We start from the raw sequence: 20,399 nt of genomic DNA on the forward strand, positions 1-20,399 counted from the left end.
GTTACAAAGAGCCTAGGACTCCATAAAAAGGCTGCATAGGTTCTAAAATTGGGTGAACAGTTAATCTTTGTGTCAACAACACAAACAACAACATCCATAACATAACACTCCCCCCCTCGACGTTGAACAAGAAGTTGTTGCCCTTTATATACCTGTAGGGCACTGCTGCGGCAGAGCCTCTTATTCCATCGGGATTTGTCCTGTGGGTGGAAAAAAAGTCTGATCATGCAAAGAGAAGGACAAGTTTGACAGTAAAAACAACACGGAAAAACCCTTATGAAAGTTGTTGACTCCCTCAGTTTATTTCCTGACTGAGCTCCTTCTAGACTGCTGCATCTGACGCCAGCTGTTTTTCTGTTTTCTCTCCTCTCTATCTCTTTTAATTTGTCTATCTTTTTTACTTTTATCTTTTGGATGTTGTGTGTCCTCACTGGTGTGTGTTTGTTAATGTGCATGGGTCTGTGCTGTTTGTCCCCGTTTTGAACCTGTGCTGGGTTGGTTTGGGGGTGGGTAGGGGACTTGAGGGGAAGCGACATATCTATGTGTCTATACATATATATAAAGTTGGAAAAAAAACCTAATGAAAGTTAAAACTGTATTTTGTGGTAACCAAACTTCTTTTGATGAAATACTGTTTTTTGTATGACATGTGTAACCCAACAAATATTTTATACCTTACGTATTTATATCAGCTGATGGAAGTTCCACAAAGCCTTAAAGGGATAGTTTGGGAAATATGCATATTTATTTTCTTGCAGAGGGTTAGATAAGTTAGATACCGCTATAAAGCTAGATCTAGCAAGCGCTTAGCTTAGCATTAATACGTACAAAACATCTACCTACCAGCACTTCTAAACTAACTAATTAAAGGAAAAGTTTGATATTTTAGGAAATAAGCTTTTTGCTTTGTTACATAGAGTTACGCTTATTCAATTTCTTGCCAAGGGTTACATAAGAAGATTTATATCTCTGTTATGTCAGTATGTACGGTAAATATAGCATCAGCTAGAGCCAACAGCCAGTTAGCTTAGCTTAGCATAAGAACTGGAAGCAGAGAGAAACCCCTCTGCCTACCTCTGTCCAAAAACAACATTCACCTAACAGCACCTTTAAAGCTCACTAACAATTTATATCCCATGATTTAATGGGGGGAGGTTGATTTCATGATTGCATGTTTAATTTTTTATTAAGTGTGATTGATGCTGTACATGTTGTGTACTTGAGAGAAGTGTGTTCATTAATTAAAACAATAAATATTCTCAATTGTCTCAGTCAATTGATGTCACTTGATCACAGCCACTAGGCTACATTAACTGGAGCCGCCTCGGCCTCAGCTTCTCATGGCTTGTCTCGAGATGATGAGTATTGAATCGTTAAAAAAAAGAATAATTACTATATGGCCTTGCTTGTGAGAGACTCTGGAAGTAACAGAAGGTCTACAGAAAGTCAGTGTCATGGACCAAACAGTAAAGGAACACAGGTTTAAAGTGCAAAAAGAGATATAGCTCTTGAATTAATTACTGTTGTATTGGTGTCATGTAACTCCGTGTGGGATGTGCCACTTAGTGGCATGACACATAAATAAAAATATCAATCAATCATATAGGCCTAGGGCCTTTACAAGAGGTCAACAAAACATAACTCTACTTAAAAAATAAGGCTAATAAACAAAAATGTTAACATAAATAACAGACTTCCCAAATGACAAATGAATGACACTTATATGCTGTAGAAGCTTACCAAACCAATAAATACACACATTGGAGGAAAGAAACCCTTATCCCCCACACCTGCTGTCCGATCATTTGGTATGATCCAATGCTGGGGGTTAACAGGTGTTTTCAGTTATTCTAGCTGATAAGACCTCTGCTCAGGTTAAAGGTGGACCAGAGCTTTGACGGAAATTAACAAGGGGCACGTTGATTTTTGAAAAGGTGTTTCGCTGCGGTTTCCGGGTTGAACGACATGTTTCCCCGGAACAGTGGCAAACCACGGCAAACGGTGTGCAACAGGCTTTGAGGTATGTTTTCTTTCTCTCGTTTGGTGGCAGTGTCCGCTGTGTCACAACTGATAGCCAATTAGCAAAGACTCATGGTGATTAAAAAGGCATAGCACTTGCGCACACAACACGGTGTTCTACGCACCCCCGTTTCATTTTAAAGCAACACTAAAGCATTTTTCCTGTTTTGGTCCCCCTACAGGTTGGAAGTGGAATTGTCCATTACATTACATTATGCAAGTATGCCAGATTGGGTAGCGGATCTGTAGTTTGAATGAGACATAATAAGACATTATGACAGTGGTAATGGACAATTCTGCTTCCAACCTGTAGGGGGACAGAAGCAGGAAAAGTGCTTTAGTGTTGCTTTAAATGTTGCTAGGTTTTGGCCTTGGTCACACGTCTTCATCTACCAGTAAGAACATGATAAAGACGGCATTTGTCCTGCCCTAACAGCTGCAACAAAGCTAACCGGAGACTTGGGAAGATGTCAATCAATCAGTATATTATACACACCCACACAGTCCTGGGAAGAGGTCTAATCAGCCAGATTAACTGGAAACACCTGTGTGGGTTTTCAGTTCAGAGCCTTTAAAAAAACCATGCAGGCACTGCTCCTCTATCCTGTCTTTTGTTCAACCAGGATGAGAACTCAGCAGCCAGGTAACTCCAAGACAAATACATGAATTAATATGGGCTACAAATTGTAGCCTATTTTAATTGAACTAAATGGCAAAAATGATAACCAATGTAAATTGTGAAACAGTGTATTGTTAGGTGCTAATGAAGTAATTCTAAACCAAACAAATTGTATTCACTTTGGCTGCAACTTAACTGAACATATGGTTATGTGGATGAGTGTGTACAACCTTAAACAATGAATTATGTGGCTGTGGCCACCACAGTCAGAGGAGTCCTTTTTTACAACAGATTTCTGCTGTTCTGTGTTTTTTTAAAGTACAGAACTGTAAGCATGAGATGCAGGATAAGATGTACAAGCTGATTCACGGGAATATGACTCATTGGGCAGGTCAGGATTCACATTGTAAACAACCTCAAAATAGACTGGATTTCAAAGACCTATCTAACTTTTTGGCTTTGTTTTATTTATTTTTTTTTAACTAGGATAATGTAGCATTAGGTCTGCACAATGTCTTTTTTTCATTACTTTGTGGTAATGTCTGAAGTTCTACAATGGACTTAGTAACATTTTGTGTGGAAAGAAATGCCTTGGTTACCTTGTTTCAAGCCATTCTAGCGTGGCATAGAAAGCCTGCAGGAAGACTGGGCTCAATTTGTGCCAGTTCTCATTAATATTCAATGAGCTAAGCTGCTTGACTCTGATTGGCTAACAGCTAGCCAATGAGAGCCTGGTTATCAGCATCCTTTACCCAGCGCAACTGGGTGAGCTCATGAATAGTAATGAGCTCAAGCAACACCACGTCAGACTGACCAGCTTTTGTAACTGGCCTGATTTCTCCGCTTATTTCTTTTCAGTGGCTAGAGCTGACAGAGGAGGTAGCAGTTCATTTTCACATTCACAACATAAAACAAACCCATATGGACCTAACATATTTAAAAAAATACAAGTAAAAATGGTTTTGTGTGGCAGGGCACTTTATTTTTTTTGTTTTTTTAAATGTCAGAAAACTGCTTTTATAATGTTTTTAAACCAATTCAGTGTTGAATTTGTTAAATAAAATGTTAATGATTTCCTTTCATTTGTTTGTAACTTCAACAAGCAACTTGTATTTCAGCAGAATACTGAAAGCAGCAGAAAGGCAGAACTAAGTAGACTTTAAGAACACTGTTTATGTATCACAAGTAATCGTTATCGCAATATTCAACAACGTTCTCTTTCCTCATATCGTGCAGCCCTACGTAGCATATTAATCAAATCCCATTTTCTCCCACAGAGATTCCATCATGTCATCTTTCAGTGGCCTTGCTTCATTTCCGGAGGATAATCTCCAGTGTCCGATCTGTCTAAACGTCTTCAGCGACCCGGTCACCACACCTTGTGGTCACAACTTCTGCAAGACCTGCCTCAGCCTGCACTGGGACAAGAGTGATTTATGTAGCTGCCCGATGTGCAATAAAAGATTCCACATGAGGCCTGAGATCTCCACAAACATGGTTATGGAGAAGATTTCAGTCCAAATGAAGAAGAGGAAAGTTGAGACACCTGAAAACACTATTGCACCGGGGCAGGTGAAGTGCGATGTGTGCGCAGACATTAAGTACAAGGCCCTGAAGTCCTGCCTGGGGTGTCTGACGTCGTACTGTGAAGCCCACCTGGAGCCTCATCTGAGAGTTCCTTCCCTGATGAGACACAAGCTGATCGACCCGCTGGAGAACCTGCAGGAGAGGATGTGTGAGAAGCACGAGAAGATCCTGGAGTTTTTCTGCAGGGATGAGCAGGTGTGCATCTGTCTGCTGTGCATGGAGACGGACCACAGATACCACGAGACTGTGTCTATTGAAGAAGAAGGGGCTCAACAGAAAGTACGTTTATTTTATTTTTTAAATGCCTCAGAATCTTGAATACAGGATGGAATGATCAAACCTTTTTTTGTCTTCAAATTTCATATTTTAGGAAAACATTGAGTCCAAGAAAGCAAAGATCAAATTGATGATTGATGACAGAATGGAAAAAATAAAGGAATTCACAGACTCTTCTGAAATTAGCAGAGTGAGTACTTGTACATGTACTAATTTTTTACACTTGCGTGTAATTCTGTGACACTGACGTGACTTTATTTTTTATAGGAAAAAGCAAATAAAGAGGTAGATGACAGTGATACGCTCTTCAATACTCTGATGAATCATGTACAAGTGGCCCATACTAAGCTAAAATCAAATATCAATAAGATCCAAAAATCCCAAGAGAGAGACAGTGATGATTGAGGAGCTGCAGGAGGAGATCGCCCAACTGCAGAGGAAGAACTGTGAGCTGGAGGAGCTTTCACAAAGTGACGACCACCTTCACCTTCTGCAGGTTAGTCATGTTGACGTCATCGGTTCCCTCTTTTCCCTTTTCTTTCTCCTAAGCTCGCTGGTCTTTAAGTTGAGATTTAAGCAAGAGATACAAGGATAGGCAGTATTTTCAAATTTGATGCATTTAATGGGCGACCCCATCAATTTGAGGGTCATGAGGGCAGAAGAGCAAAAAGATGAGAGAATGCAAATACTGAATTTCTAGAAAATCTTTTACTTTTCCAGCTTAGCTGAGCACACAAATGTTGCAATATTGCGGCATTTTTATTTCCAGTGTTTACTCAAGATCATGTGCATTAAAAACAGGTGGCTGGGAGCTTAAGTTGACCAAAAAGCCAGAAATATGAAATTCATTAAGGGAATGGTTCTATTTTTGGGAAATAGTCCTAGTCTTAATTATTTAAGGCGACAGCAAGATGACAAACATCACTAGAATAAAATGTTTGTCTTTAATGGTTGGCTTTTAAAGGTTTCATATAGCTCAGTGGAAACGCATGATCATGTGTCTGTGAATCATTTCAGACTTTGCAGGCCCTGAGCACCATATCAGACACCAAGGACTGGTCTAAGATCAGGATTTACCCAGACCTGTGCGTGGAGACGCTGAGAACCATGACTCCTCTTGTGCACACTTTCCTATCAGAACTAAACACCCTGACAGACCCAGGTAAAGACCTGCTGCATACTCTTCACCATTGAAGATATCTCTAATTTATTAGTATCCCGTAACTGTTTTTTATTTCTGACAGAACTGACCAGGATGAGCCAATATAAAGGTGATATATTACAATTGATTTACTTTTCTTGCTGATTAAATTCAACTAGGTATTCAGTAGGTATTACTCTCTCCTATATGAGACAAAGCGTCTCTACCTCATTCTTACTCACTCCATCCAACAAGCTAATAAATGACCAGAACAATAACACAAACTAACTAGCCCATCAAGGCAGCAGTAGACTAGCACCTCACTGTTTTGTGTTTTCAATGGAGTCTGGTGGCTTTGAGAGCATTGATGTATACAACCGCATCAGTTCCCTCAAAGTACAAGTTAACAAGTGAGTTTATTCCAGTGTATGATATGAAAGTTCCAGTCTGTACAGCTGCCTACGTTTGAAGTTTTTGTAATGCATATTGGGATTATGATGGCAGCTTCAAAAAACAATAAAAGTAATGAAGCATTGACTTTCTTTTTTTTTTTTTAAACTTCATATATTTAAATTACTAAGACAGTCAGAATCAACATCACAGAGATGCAGATGTTGTCTTCAAATCCTGTACATGCTGAATTGCTTCTGAATGGTGATGCATTCACATACTAACGTACATACCGACATGCATTTAAACGTGTATGCGACTGCTTAGCTTGGGGAGAATGTGAGAGTAGTCAGTGACTGCTAATCTGAATCACTTTGTTCAGTTGGGTTCATAGATTTGTAAAGTGAGTTGTCATTTCCACCTCTTACATTACATAGTGGAGAGCCACTGTTTTTTTTTTTTTTTTTTTTTTGTAACCACAAACCAATGCAGTTAGTATATTTCCTCCTTAGTCTTGGAGGTAACGGTACTTGTGTGGGTAGTTAGCTGAAAAATGGTGTTTTAATTTGATGAAAATGGACTGTATATACTGACTTTTTCACATTAATAAAAGTGGATTGCGATATTAACAGGTTTTAATTATTACTAAAATAAACCTACAGTAGAGGGTTTTTCGCCTTTTTTTTTTTTCTGGAGCTGCAACTGTATTCTGAGCTGTTTTATCAGGAGAACATTAGTTTATGAGCCTTCAGGAAGTGACAGTCCAAAGAGCCGCCCTCTTTCCCAGCAGTGATAGGTGTGTCTATACCTATACAGGGGAACAACCAACTGATACAGAGTGCAACACAACACTGTTGGCGCCTCAGGAATGACGAGCTGGTAGCTGCACAACAAAAGGTATGTCAAAATTTATTTTAATGTTTCAGTATTTGTAAGTAAAGTTTAAAAAAAAGTCAAGTGGAAGTGACAAGCTGTGTTTGATAAACTAGAGCTCTGATGTCATAGTTCATATGTTGTGAGTGAGTCGGTTTCACTTTTAGACACTTTAGTCTGACAGTAAATACTTTAACTATGTATTCTGACTAATGTAGCAATCTTATAGTGGGCATCTTGAATTAATCTTTACTAGTATCTTGATTTTGATTGGCCAGGGGGATGCAATATTTTGAAATTACCACAATGGCTCTGACGTAGTATGCTCTCCACTCTTTTGACTTGATGCCAGTGTATGAATAATTATCTTAGCTGAAAGGTTATTCATTTTAGAATACCTGGCTGGGACTTTTTGACGGAGTATTTTTCCCACCAAAGGATAAACAATACTTGTGCTGTGCATCAGGGTCCATAATAAAGTAAATTAATGTTTTTAATATATTCATTGATTTCTTTATATATTAATTCTGCATATTCTAGCTTCCTTCCTGCCTTTGTTACTTTTGGGCCTTGATAAAGTGTATATATTGTAACCTCTAAACAGTTATGACGAGAGTTGAGTGAGTTTTGAGGTCCGCTAATCCACATTGTCTCACAACTGTAATTTAAGATGTTTCATAAAAAATATGATTCCCCATTTTTCCAAATTGGGACTGAGGGAACCAGAGCACCTGGAATTATGTTGATGCCTGCGGCTTCCCTGAGAACCTTTAGACAAAACACTCATCCCCTCGTAAATTTAGATATGATTGACTGTTAACCATGATGACTGTAACCATTTACAGTCATCATCCTTAACCTACGCCCCTTTCCACTTGAAAATGTGAGCAGTTAAGTTCCCACTGAACTCTGTACAGTACTGTACTACACTGTCCATGTACCATCATACCAGATCCTGCTGGACTCAGCTCCACTTTATTTAGGAAATATAGTAATACCTCTAAAGCAGGGTGCATATTAACAGTTAAGTAGCCTACTTGAAAGGAATTGTAATTATACAGTTAAATAACCTAACCCTAAACGTAGTTGATCTTTTGATACTGTAAAGCGATACAAAGACTGAGACAAACTTGTTTGTCACCATTGTTTTGGGATCCTGCCAGCCAAATTAAAGTATACTGGCAGTACCTCAGTTAGTAGGGAGTTGTGTTGGGAACTGGAAGGTCACTGGTTCAAGTCCCCATACGGACCAAAGTATGGTGGTGGAGAGGTGCCAGTTCACCTCCTGGGCACTGCCAAAGTGCTCTTGAACAAGGCATTGAACCTCCAACTGCTCGGGGCACCTTTCCATGGCCAGCTCCCTCACTCTGACATCTCTCATTAGTGCATGTATAGGTACTGAGCATGTGTGTGTAATTCAGACCTGGGTGTAGTGTGTGTAATGACATATTAATTCCCCATGTATAAAGATTATTATTATTATTTTTTCATATGTGGACAAGTCTTTGTTTTCTGTTCAGATCTACAACCAATGGAATACATCATTTGTGCATGCTGATACCATCAGCAAATCTGCCCACATGCATGTTCTCACACATGCAAACACAGACATAACCCTTTGACCTAATGTCAGAGCCTCCAAAGTGCTGCATCTGTCTGGACGAGTTTACCAGCCCTGCTTCCCTCCCTTGCGGACACTGCTTCTGCCTGGGCTGTATAGGCGAATACTGGAGGATCAATGGGGCCTGTCAGTGCCCACTTTGCAAGGCCTTTTTCCCCACCAGGCCACAGCTGAAAACAGACCAAACGCTCCATGCTGGTGCCTCAACTGAGGAGGCAGCTGAGCCTTTAAAAGCTGGAGAGGTTCCCTGTGATTTCTGCCCAGTGAAGCACAGAGCAGTCAAGTCTTGTCTGGAATGCCTGGCCTCATACTGTCCCACTCATCTGGAGCCACATTACCGGAGCGAAGATCTTGGGCACCATCTTCTGATCAGTGTGGTAAAGAACCTGGAGGACTCTGTGTGTAGACTGCATGGAAAGCAGCTGAACAGGTTCTGTAGGAGTGACCGAACATGCATCTGTGCCACGTGCGCCCAGACAGAACACAGGGGCCATCACATCATTTCTATCAACAAAGAAGCTGCAAAGAAGAAGGTAAGGTCTAATAAAAGCACCACACCGGGAAATATGAGGTTCAGTTATGTTTTTGTAACACTAAAAAAATGTGCGTATTCCTTTTTAAAGGACAGCGACTTTGTCAGCCCAAATATTGGACTTGGCAAGTCATTTAAAGCTGCAGGTGGTAACTTTTATACAAATATTTTTTTTGCTGAAATTTTCACTATATCCTGGCAGTAGTACATGAGAACAAAAATCTGTGGAAAAAAATCACGTTCTGCTGCCTAGTATTGAAAGTTACCACCGTGCCCAAAGGAAAACAACCAGTGCTGAGGAGTCTTTAATGACTGGTCATGAGATGGAGTCAAACTAGGCAGCGCTGATCAAATATGAATCAAGATCCTGTTACTACAATGCCGATTTCCCGTCTCAAATGTTTTTAGAAACTATGTATTAGTATATTATTTGGGTTTACTGTTTAGCTGTAAAATGAGTTTGACAAGGCCACAGTGTTGAAAACAGCTGAACCAAAACCAAGCACTGCTGAGCTAATTTTTTAGAGGGAGGCAATAGATTGTTTCTCAGATTAGCTGTCTCATGTATAATAGTTTCAGCAAATATGTCAAACATAATTTTTTAAAAGTTACCAACTGAGACTTGTTGTAGACATGGGCTGCTGTTCAGCAAAAGTTGTCTCTCTTAAAATCACTTCAACAGGAAACCCATTAAGGGACTGTTCGTTATTTAATTAAAGGGCCCACCAGAGGAGTTTTGTGGCATCTAACCTAAAAAGGCGTGACCCTCCCCTTGTCATTAATAATTTTCCTATGACCCTCCAAAATGATTTGAAAAAGAGGAATGACCCTCACCTTACATGCAAATTCGCACTCAGCAAAGAAGTACAGATACCATTTGATTTTTATAGCCATGACATACATGAGTTAACCTCTGCATTCTCATCTTACACATCCCACTCCTCTGTTATGGTGTGGTGGCCATTTCAGTAGATTTATTTACTAACGTTGTTGTGGAAACACAATAAGCACTGGAAACTAAATGCACACTTCGTGCATTCCTTCAAATACTAAGTTACTCCTCTAGTAAACTAGTATTTATATGAAATAAAACAAAACATTGAGACCATTCAGCAAAGGACGCTGGGATATAACCAGTTCAACACTGGTTGCTATGGACTTGTCACTAGGCTTCGTCATTGTATATTTTAGCACATAGGTAAAGCTGCTGAAGCTGAACATTATGTTCCAAAACGTATGTTTATTTTTAAAGCAGATTTTAAGTTGCATTGTAACAATTTAACAATTCGCCCTTAGGAAATCCAATCGCGGCACGGCTGTTTTGGAACGCAATAGACGGATGCTTAAATTCAACTAAAATGTAACGGTGAACAATCAGTGTTGGACCTCCAGTCTGTTGAGATGCCTCTCCAAACTCACCATAAAACGTTAAGACGCGTTGAGGGGAAAAAAAGATCCGTATTTTGCCGTAATCCAATGACACGAAAAAAAAGTAATCCACAGCGATCAGTAGATCCACAAAAAGGTAAATGACAGTGTATCCAGCAAGGCGTCACATTCACCAGCCAGCTCCAAACAGGTGAACGAGGCCTCTCCACTTCGCCGTTTAAACAAAGTGGAATAAACATATGAAAGTCCAAATCTACACACAACCCGCAATCAATTAGTAAGCTGACATCACATTTATATACATGGCATTTAGGAAACCTTTATTGCAGGGTTGGCACGGCAAGATGTCCAGACTAGTGCAACAATAATTTTCGTTTTTTGCGTCCTGCTGCTCCCATTGTCAGCCAGGTAATTTTTTTTTTTTTACTAAAGCAGTATATGAACTCTGATGTATTACCTATCACCATTTAGTTGTGTTATTTAAGATATAGATGTAATTATTCCACTCATTTTTTAAACGATGCAATTACCTGTTTCAGCCACCAGGGGGGCAGTGCTCCTCCTGCCCCCCCCCCCGCCAAGCAAACTCCGGGCCACTTTGAAATTTTGCTCTTTTCATGAATAAAAAAGTTGGGTGACCCCCCCCCACCCAGACTAAAAAATGTTGGATGACCCTCCCCTCAGCATAAAATAAAGACATGACCCTCCCCTATTTTCCTCCGGTGGTCCATTCCATAAATACCGAACGGTCCCTAAACCAATACCGAAGCCTCTACACTGCCTTTTACAAAACTGATGTCTATTTTTCTAGTTTTCATGCGGCTCGATAACCTGACAGCTAAGCAAAAGATTTCAGCGATTTCTCGTAATGCATATTGTTTGGCCGCTTCAGTAAAGTGAAAGAAAACAAAAGAACACAGAGGTTCAAACATAATTTCTGACTGTAAGATACAACTTTTAGAGGACATCTGGTCTTGATTGGGAGAAAACCACTGGCGTGACATCATTTTTTCAAACATGTCCTCGTTTAATCACATATTTATACAAAAATACCACAGTTCATTTGATAATCATCCCGATTACAAAACAAACCCACAGCATTTTTGAAAAGGAAATAGTAGATCAGACATTCAGTAAAAAGCAGGTCTGTTTTGCATCAGTCAAAGGAATAAGTATAAGGCAAGGCAGCTTTATTTGTATAGCACATTTCAGCAACAGGGCAATTCAAAGTGCTTTACATAAAACATTAAAGAGCAGTTAAAACGATTAAAAATAAATAAAAATGAAAACTGGCAGGACCATATTTCTTTACCATCTCATCCACCAGGGGCCCGCAGGAACATGTGACTTTGTACTCATGTTACCCATAACAAGAGTGGAAGTACTTCTCTTTACCTACAATATAGCCGTCGCTATAAGGCTTAGTTTAATCAGGCAAACTTGGCAAAATCCTAAACAGTTCCAACTGTTTTCCTTTTGATTTATCATAAAATCTATGTCACACCCGCATTTGAGAAATTCTCAGAAATATGTCCTTTATCTGTTCAAAAATACCACTAGATAAAAGACGAGAATAAAATTGTTAATTTTAATTCTTTTAATTTTAATTATAAGACCATCAATCAGTAATGGGGGGGGGGGGGGGGTGTGGTCGGGATTGCAACTTGCTTCAGAGTTTAAATGCTGCAGACAACAATGCACCAATGACATTGAGTATTGATTTATTAGCATTATTTGGGTGTACTGTTAAGTTGTAAAATGAGTTTGTGATAAGGCCGCGGTGTTAAACAGTCGAACCAAAACCAAGCACGGCCGAGCAAACTTTCTAGGGGGAGGCAGATAAAGATGAATTCTCAGATGATCTGTCTCGTGTATAGTATAGTTTCAGCAAATATGTCAAATGCTTATTTTTATAAAAGTCAACAACAGACTTAAGTTATAGACACTGGCTGCTGTTCAGCAAAAGTGAGGTCTCTCTTAAAATCACTGCAACAGCATTGGTCTCTATTTCAATCAGGAGAGACTTCGTTGCAGATATGCAAAGGTTTATTTGTACATACATGACATGAAATGTACAGCGTCTTTGGAGATTAGACTCCATCATTATGAAATATTTTTAAAGGGATAGAAAAATCAAGACATATCCCCCCCAATGGAGTCTAGACACTGGTGGTGGTGGCGAAGGAGCCCGAAGACCGGACCGAAGGAGCCGACGGGAGCGGTCTGCCGGAGGAGGACCCAGGGTGCCGTGGGTGACGATGACTGGAGGTGGAAGGGGAGGAGGAGGGTTGCACGCTTTGCCTGAAATGATAACTGCCAGCAGCAGAGAGAAGAACAGATTTAACACAGGGATGACATGCTGTGATTGGCTCGTGAAATTCATGGCCAATTCTGGTTGGTTTAACTGAAAAGTGAACGCCTCAAAACAGCTGATCAGTTTTAGGAAGAGAGAGGTGGATGAGGTTTAGAATTTTTCCTGAAAGAATTTACGCTGAGCTTCATTTATGTAATTTACACTGTCTGCAGCTTGTCACATGCCACACATAGTTCTGATGACAAAATGTTTTTTTCCCACAGGTTAAGCTAAAATGGAGAAGGGTGAAACTTCAGCAAGCCATTCAAGAGAGACTGAGTAAAGTTGACAAAATGAAGCGCTCTGTAGACCTCAGTGGAGAAAACCCTGAAGAGGCATGGGCACAAAATAAAGAGCTCATCAGACAACTGGAGGAAGAAATCTCCGAGCTGCAGCGCAGAAACACTGAGCTGGAGCAGCTCTCACAGACTGAAGACGACCTCCACTTCCTACAGGTTTGCGCCATGGTCGAAAGTCAACATATCACTCAATGAAATCACTTTTGTTTTGTTTTAATATGCAGTATTTGTTACATTAAACACTGCCACTGTTCCTTTAATGCACACTCGCTCTCTCGTCTCTACAGACATTTCTTTACACTGCTCCATCTTAACGTTTGGACAAACATGATGATTTACCTTCTAGAGCACTGGAATGTTTTCAGCAGCATACGCGGGATGGTGTTTGCTTCAAAGGAATGGGTCGACCTTTTGGGAAATCCGCTTATTTACTCTCTGGTGGAGAAATAGATGAGAAGATGGATGCCACCACCACATCCATTAAATATTAGGGCTACATCCATCTTAGTGTAGCATAAAATCTACCTATTAACACATTATAATTTGTTTGTTACAAAACCTAAGTGTAATTGTTCTTCAAATTGCCATTTTATTTGTACTCATCAGTGTTTGTGCTAAGTGGCTACTAGCTGTAGCTGCATTTAGTGGACAGATATGGCAGTGGTATTGATCTCTGCCAGAAAATTAATAAGTGTCTCAAAATATCAACTGTTTACTTTAAGATTCATTTGAATGTACATGCTGAGCTGTTTAGCTTTTTTTTAATATGTGCAAATAAAATATTAATGATTTGTATATATTAAAAAAAAAAAACGTAAACCTCAAAAACAATGGCAGTAATTGCCTAAATCCAGTAGAAGAAATCACTTGATTCAGGAGGATTCACTGAGAGAATACAGTATGTTGTATGAATGTAACTTATGCCTGGGTGGATGATGTATTTTATAATGTACTGGAACATGATGCACCTTGTAAAAAAAAAATGAACATGGCAATAAAATGAAATGCAAATGTGCAATGCCAATTTATTTTTACACATGCAGTTCAATATTCCAGTGTTTAAATGTTTACGTTGTTTTTTTTTTTTGGTCAAATGAATAAAATGTCAAACCCAAATCACTGTTTTCATGCAAAACAAAGTAAAAGTAAAAATAACTTTTGTAGTTATGCTTTTGCCTCAGAAACTGACAATGAACCTTATTGAATTTAATCAATTTCAGTCTACCAGTAAAGCATTGAGCAAAGTTGTAATCACGATTTTGGCGAGTCTAATATTTGATCTGTTTAAACTTTCACAACATGCAACACACCCTGCAGCAGACAAACATAATTTGGTTAGTCATTTGCATGCCCACATGCCTCTTTCAGAGAAGGAAGTTGGTGGCATAGCTTTTGAACAGAAATGAAACCTAACCGGGAGGACGGACCAGAGGAAGGACACACACCCACACACACAGAGACACTAGGTGGGAGTGGAGAGAGAAAGAGACAGAAGCCGGGGAGCTAAGGAGCATTTCAATAACTGAAAGGTAATATTACACTCTACATCTTATTGCGTACTTTTAAATATTTTGGATTGACGATACATTTGACATTATTACTTCAAAGTTCTGTGGCTTGGGGAGGAGTTTCTTTGTTCCTGAACTCTTTCATAATTTTATAACTTCATATTTTATTATTTGTGGTGTCACCAGTAATGCCTCTTCCATTACAGTGTCCCAAACAGACACAAACAACGATTCAGACATGAGCCTCCAGGTTTGTGACTGTGACTGGTCCAAAGTTACGACTTATAATGAATTGAAAATACACCAGACGGGGATAGGATGCAAGCCAAAGGGTGTGAGGGTTGATAAGAGTAAACGGGACCTACAGCTGGATGTTTACACCCCTTTCAAGACTTATGTGTTGTGCACAAAGATTCTTGTGTAGACGACGTGTTCATTTCATTAAGTATTTATTCTTAATTTCACCTAAAATTTTATAGAATAGTGGCTTGTTGTAGAAACTCTACATTGTACAGGAACATTTTTTTTACTCATACAGTACAACACAATCCTCTTGGGTGGAAAAATAGTTTTGAAATCCATACATGTCAGCCACTAGTGAAAAAAACAAATTACTGGAATACAATGACAATCTGCATCTATAATATTTCACTTTCTTAATGGGTTAGCAGAAAACAGAAACAATACTAGTAAGAATTAAAAAAATGCACAATATAGGTAAGCAGTGTACATATTGGCCATTAGAGTAGGTTGATAAGATGTGCTGACATCTTGCTGATACTTATAGCATAAAGCACACATGTTAAACATAAGTTGCTCAGTTGACAAATGACAATTTAAAGCAAGACTATGCGGCTTTTGAAAGAACTAACACATTCTTCCTCTTACAAATGAGAAGATGCATTAATCAATATTTGCAAGCTTGCTTAATTCAATACACTCACAATGAAGTCAGTTCACTCATGATTTTCTTTTTATGCAGATATGGCCTCCACTAGACCATCACCCAGTGAGACTGTCTCAATGGAGACACATCTGAAATGCTCTATCTGCATGAGTCTGTTTGTGGATCCTGTCACTACAGCTTGTGGCCACTCCTTTTGTAAGGAATGTTTGGACAGCAATTGCGAGTACAATGACAGGTTGTGCCCCCTATGCAAGCAGTTTCTGAGGAGTATCCCAGATGTGAACATCGTCCTGAGAAGCATTGCCGAACAGGTGAAAAAGACCCAGGAGGAAGACAGTAAGTACACTCTGGCGCCCGGTGAAGTGGCCTGTGACATTTGCACAGGGCAGAAGCTGAAGGCTAAGAAGTCCTGCCTTGTGTGTCTTGCCTCGTATTGTTCGACCCACCTGGAGAATCATTCTTCAACTAAAAGGTTGAAGGGTCACAAGTTGGTGGAACCTGTGGAGAACCTGGATGAGAGGGCCTGTCTGAAGCATGGACGTCCCTTGGAGCTGTACAGCAGGAAGGGAGAGAGATGCATTTGTGTACTTTGTCTGGAAGAAGATCAGGAGGAGGTTGTTCCTATTAAAGACGAATGGGTCAAAAAGAAGGTGAATGAGCATATGGAAGGACTTATACATTTTTGAATCAAGTCTTGACAGTAGTGAACATTTACTTTAAAGGTCCCATGACATGGTGCTCTTTGGATGCTTTTATATAGACCTTAGTGGTCCCCTAATACTGTATCTGAAGTCTCTTTCCCATAATTCAGCCTTGGTGCAGAATTACAGCCACTAGAGCCAGTCCCACAATGAGCTTTCCTTAGTATGTTCCATTTCTTTGTCTGTAGCTATTGAGGAGGAGAGAGGGGGGGCAAGGTGGAGGTTGGGGGTGTGGCCTTGACCAACTGCCACTTTGCTCGTTTGAAAGCCATGATGTCTCTCTTTCTCATGGGCAGGCCAAATTCTTTGGGCGGGCAAAGCAGAGAAAGGGGAGGTAACCTCATAAGGAGAAGATTCCAGATCAGCCCATCTGAGCTTTCATTTTCTCAAAGGCAGAGCAGGATACCCAGAGCTTGGTTTACACCTATCGCCATTTCTAGCCACTGGGGGACCATAGGCAGGCTGGGGGAACGCATATTAATGTTAAAAAACCTCATAAAGTGAAATTTTCATGCCATGGGACCTTTAATCCATTGTGATATGTGGACAAAATAATAGTTGCAAACACACCAAAAAGACGTACGCAAATGATGACATGAGGGTTGAAGTTGGGATATTGACTTGCTTTTTTGTTAAATACAGGCAAAGGTTGAAAGCACAAAGGCAGAGTTACAGGAGAAAATTGTGAAGAGAAAATCATGGGTGGATGAGACTAATGCATCTCTTCAGAGCTGCAAGGTAAGTTACAAAAAATACAACCACTACTGATCCTATAGGTTGACCTGGATTGACGAGCCAATCAGATGAGTCCTCCAAGCAAGTTTCAAAACAGCATAGCAGTTATTGGAACAACTGTACAGTGTCCCACATAAATGCTAATGCAGCTTCAAGATTGGTTAAAATTACACTGTCAAATGTCAAATGGACAACTCTTGCTTTTCTTCCATTTCCAGGACCAGCTGGAGAATGAGTGGTGGGATATCGAGAATGTGTTCACAACTGTGATTGCCGTTGTGGAGGAAGCCCATGCAGCAGCTCTTAAGCCAGTACAGGACAGGATGGAGGCGGTGGAGAAAGAGGCAAAAGACATCCAACTGAAGTTGGAAGCTGAGATCAACAGGCTTGAGAAGACCATCTCTGAGCTGGACGATATATATGCGCTTGACGATCACATCCTTTTCCTTCAGGTGAGAAAAATGAACCATTTTCGACTCATATATGTTTAACAGACAAAGAGAAAGTGTGTCTTTTGAAGAGCTACACAATGTATTTTGATCAAATTACCTCTAAATCAACGTGGCTTGTATGTTTAGATCTTTGTCTCTGCATCCTGTTGGTTGATCTCCTCTTTCTCTCTCTTTCTCCCTGTCTCAGAGTTACCCATCTCTTCAAGACCCCAACAACCTCAAAGACTCGACGGAGGTAGAGCTCGACACATTGCTGTCTTTCGGCACCATGAGAAAAACCACAACAACCATGTTGGAACAAATTCAACAGAAACTGGAGAATCTGACCTCCATTGGTAAGAGTTCAATCATGGCGGTAAATGTCAAAAGCTAAATGTTTGACTTAATTGATCTAAAACTATTTCTTCACTTCACAGAGCTTCAGAGAGTTCCAAAGTTTACAGGTATGTGACTTCCTGTGAATATCTTTCAAAAACACTTATTCTAATTGTAAGATTTACAAATTATTCATATATTTGAGTGAATCTACAAAAATGTATTTACAATGTTTATACAGTTTACTATTTACATATTTGTGTTTAAACAGTCAGTACTTGCATATTTAGGCTACATGTTTAATTATTTACATCAGCAGTTAAGAATCTACCTCTGTGGATTTCCTCGCATTTACCTGAGTCTAAGTTCTGCTAGCGTCTGATTGGTTAGTTCAGCTACATGTGATGGAGTAAAACAAGGAAGTGTTGTTGTGCAGCTGGCGAAGTGGAAAGAACAGTAAAGTGCTGCTCAACAAAGCTACCATCTCCATCCAGCTGTTTCTTCTTATTTAGAGTGATACAACCACCACATATCGAACCCTCACGTTACATAATTATCTTCAACTTGTAATTAACAGTGGATGTAAAGCTGGATCCAACCACGGCGCACCGACGCCTCATTCTTTCTGATGATGGGAAAGAAGTGAAAGATGAAGGGGAGGACCAAGAAGTAGATGATGCTCCAGAGAGGTATGATCTGTTTGCCAGCATCCTGGGGCTCAACAGGTTGATCTCTGGGAAGTCGTACTGGGAGGTGGAGGTCAGCAACAAGACGGGCTGGGACCTGGGTGTGGCTAGAGGCGACGCAAACCGCAAGGGGAAACTCTCGCTGAACCCAGATAACGGTTACTGGGTTACCGTACATTATGAAGATGATAAGTACGCAGCCCTGACAGCACCGCCAGTTCGTCTTTCCCTGAAAGACAAACCTAAGAAAGTTGGGGTGTTCGTGGACTACGAGGAAGGTCTCGTGTCCTTCTACGATGTGACGGCTCAATCTCACATCTACTCCTTTACTGAGTGTTCCTTCATTGACGAGGTCTTCCCATATTTCAGTCTACATGTAAAACAAGATGAGAAAAACACTGATCCTTTGATTATTTGTGGTGTGAAACATTGTGATTAGGACATGGATATGTTGTGAAGACTGTGTGGGTTTGGCCCAGTCAAAAACGTAGTTTCGTACAATATGGAGGGGGACTTTGTGGCCTGCGGCCCTTTGCTGCGTGTCATCACCTCTCTTTCTCTCCCCCTTTCCTGTCTATCCACTGTCACTATCAAAGAAAGGGAAAAGCCCCAAAAAATAATCTTAAAAAAACACAGGATTTTCACGCAGGAGACTGCTGTTCGTGTTCTGTGTGAAACCAAAATTCACATGATTAAGTTATGACACATTACGTAACAAACGCTGATCTTTTTATAACCAAGTTCCGCAAACCTAAATGTACTTAACTACGTAACAAACATAGCCTACTTATTTTAACCCAAATAATTTTTTTTTCTAAACCTAACAATGCATTTTTTTAACCAAGGTGTCTCTGTGAACACTGAAGTTTATTTTGAAAAAATAAAATGTTTGTGTGCATGTGACCAGCGAAAACGACATTTGTCATAGTTAAACCAGGGATGTCCAACTCATTTTAATTCATGGGACACATAGCCCTAATTTGATCTCAAGTGGCCAGTAAACCACTCCAGAAAGATCAGAAACTTTATCTGCCACAGAGTTTCTTGTCAGCTTGATGTTAGCAAACGCAAGTAGCTATTGCTATGACAGCGTTCTAAGGCCATTGTAGGAAAAAATAATAATGTAACAGACCCGGGAGAGAAGGGTAGTATTCTGAGAATAAAACTCAGAATTTCTAAGATTAAATTAGAAAGAACTTGGATATTCTCTGAGATTAAAGTGGTAAATTTGGAATTGGAATTAATTACTTCTCTCCAATTTTCACACTTTGCAAAGTCATCCAGTGGGCCTGATTGGACCCTTTGGCGGGCCGGTTCTGGCCCACAGGCCGTATGTTTGACACCCCTGGGTTAAAGCTTAGGTTCAGCGATCAAGCAGCTGTAGTTGATGAGTTGGGAGTATGTGTTTACCAGAACTATGCCAACAACTGTTATAAATGCCTATGCAAATTATAAATATTTATTTTCTATGGTTATGGTAAATGTTATGAAAGTTGTGCAGCCCCGTAAGGTCAGTTCATTCAATAATACAATGAATACAATACTTATAAGACTTATGATAGATGATGCATACAATTTGTAAAAGCAAATGTGTAAAATGTACCTATATGGTAACTTTGGGAATGTTAGTAGCCTACACATGCATTTAATTACTTATTCTTAGGGGGTGGGGTGCTGCACACTACATTCAATGTATCCTGATTATTTACAAAATGTGCTGTCATTACAAATTCTTTTTTAACCTCTAAAGAAAAAGAAAAATATCTAAACTTTCAAATTGAATCAAGTTTCTTTTCTCAGAAAAAAAGTGTGCTTCCAAACATCACAGTTGTGGAGAGGTAACATATTTGGAGGCAACAGAAGTTTTTGCCCCCATTTTTCATGAGCTGAACTCAAAGATCTAAGACTTTTTCTATGTACACAAAAGGCTTATTTCTCTCAAATATTGTTCACAAATCTGTCTAAATCTGTGTTAGTGAGCACTTCTCCTTTGCCG

At 39.8% G+C, this 20,399-nt stretch overlaps 2 protein-coding genes and 1 pseudogene across 3 annotated transcripts; all 3 read left to right on the top strand.

Annotated features, from left to right (window-relative positions):
- The first annotated feature begins 1,938 nt into the window (after positions 1-1,938).
- Positions 1,939-8,515, top strand: LOC116053267 (annotated as a pseudogene).
- Positions 8,468-14,163, top strand: LOC116053268 (E3 ubiquitin-protein ligase TRIM47-like). Of its 2 annotated transcripts, XM_031304297.2 has the most exons (3): positions 8,468-9,059; positions 13,025-13,255; positions 13,387-14,158. In XM_031304297.2, the coding sequence occupies exons 1-3, from the start codon at positions 8,532-8,534 to the stop codon at positions 13,411-13,413; spliced, it is 786 nt and encodes a 261-aa protein (XP_031160157.1). In that variant the 5' UTR covers positions 8,468-8,531; the 3' UTR covers positions 13,414-14,158. The 2 variants fall into 2 exon arrangements, with proteins under 2 accessions (XP_031160157.1, XP_031160156.1); XM_031304296.2 differs by having other exon boundaries at positions 13,025-14,163.
- Positions 14,164-14,818: 655 nt separating this feature from the next.
- LOC116053266 (E3 ubiquitin-protein ligase TRIM21-like) lies at positions 14,819-18,911 on the top strand. Its single transcript, XM_031304295.2, has 7 exons — positions 14,819-15,001; positions 15,589-16,164; positions 16,858-16,953; positions 17,169-17,402; positions 17,590-17,737; positions 17,819-17,845; positions 18,295-18,911. Exons 1-7 carry the CDS (start codon positions 14,846-14,848, stop codon positions 18,840-18,842), a joined length of 1,785 nt encoding a protein of 594 aa, XP_031160155.1. The 5' UTR covers positions 14,819-14,845; the 3' UTR covers positions 18,843-18,911.
- The last annotated feature ends 1,488 nt before the right edge of the window (positions 18,912-20,399 follow it).

This window comes from Sander lucioperca, chromosome 17 (assembly GCF_008315115.2).
Source record: "Sander lucioperca isolate FBNREF2018 chromosome 17, SLUC_FBN_1.2, whole genome shotgun sequence".
Taxonomy (NCBI): domain Eukaryota; kingdom Metazoa; phylum Chordata; class Actinopteri; order Perciformes; family Percidae; genus Sander; species Sander lucioperca.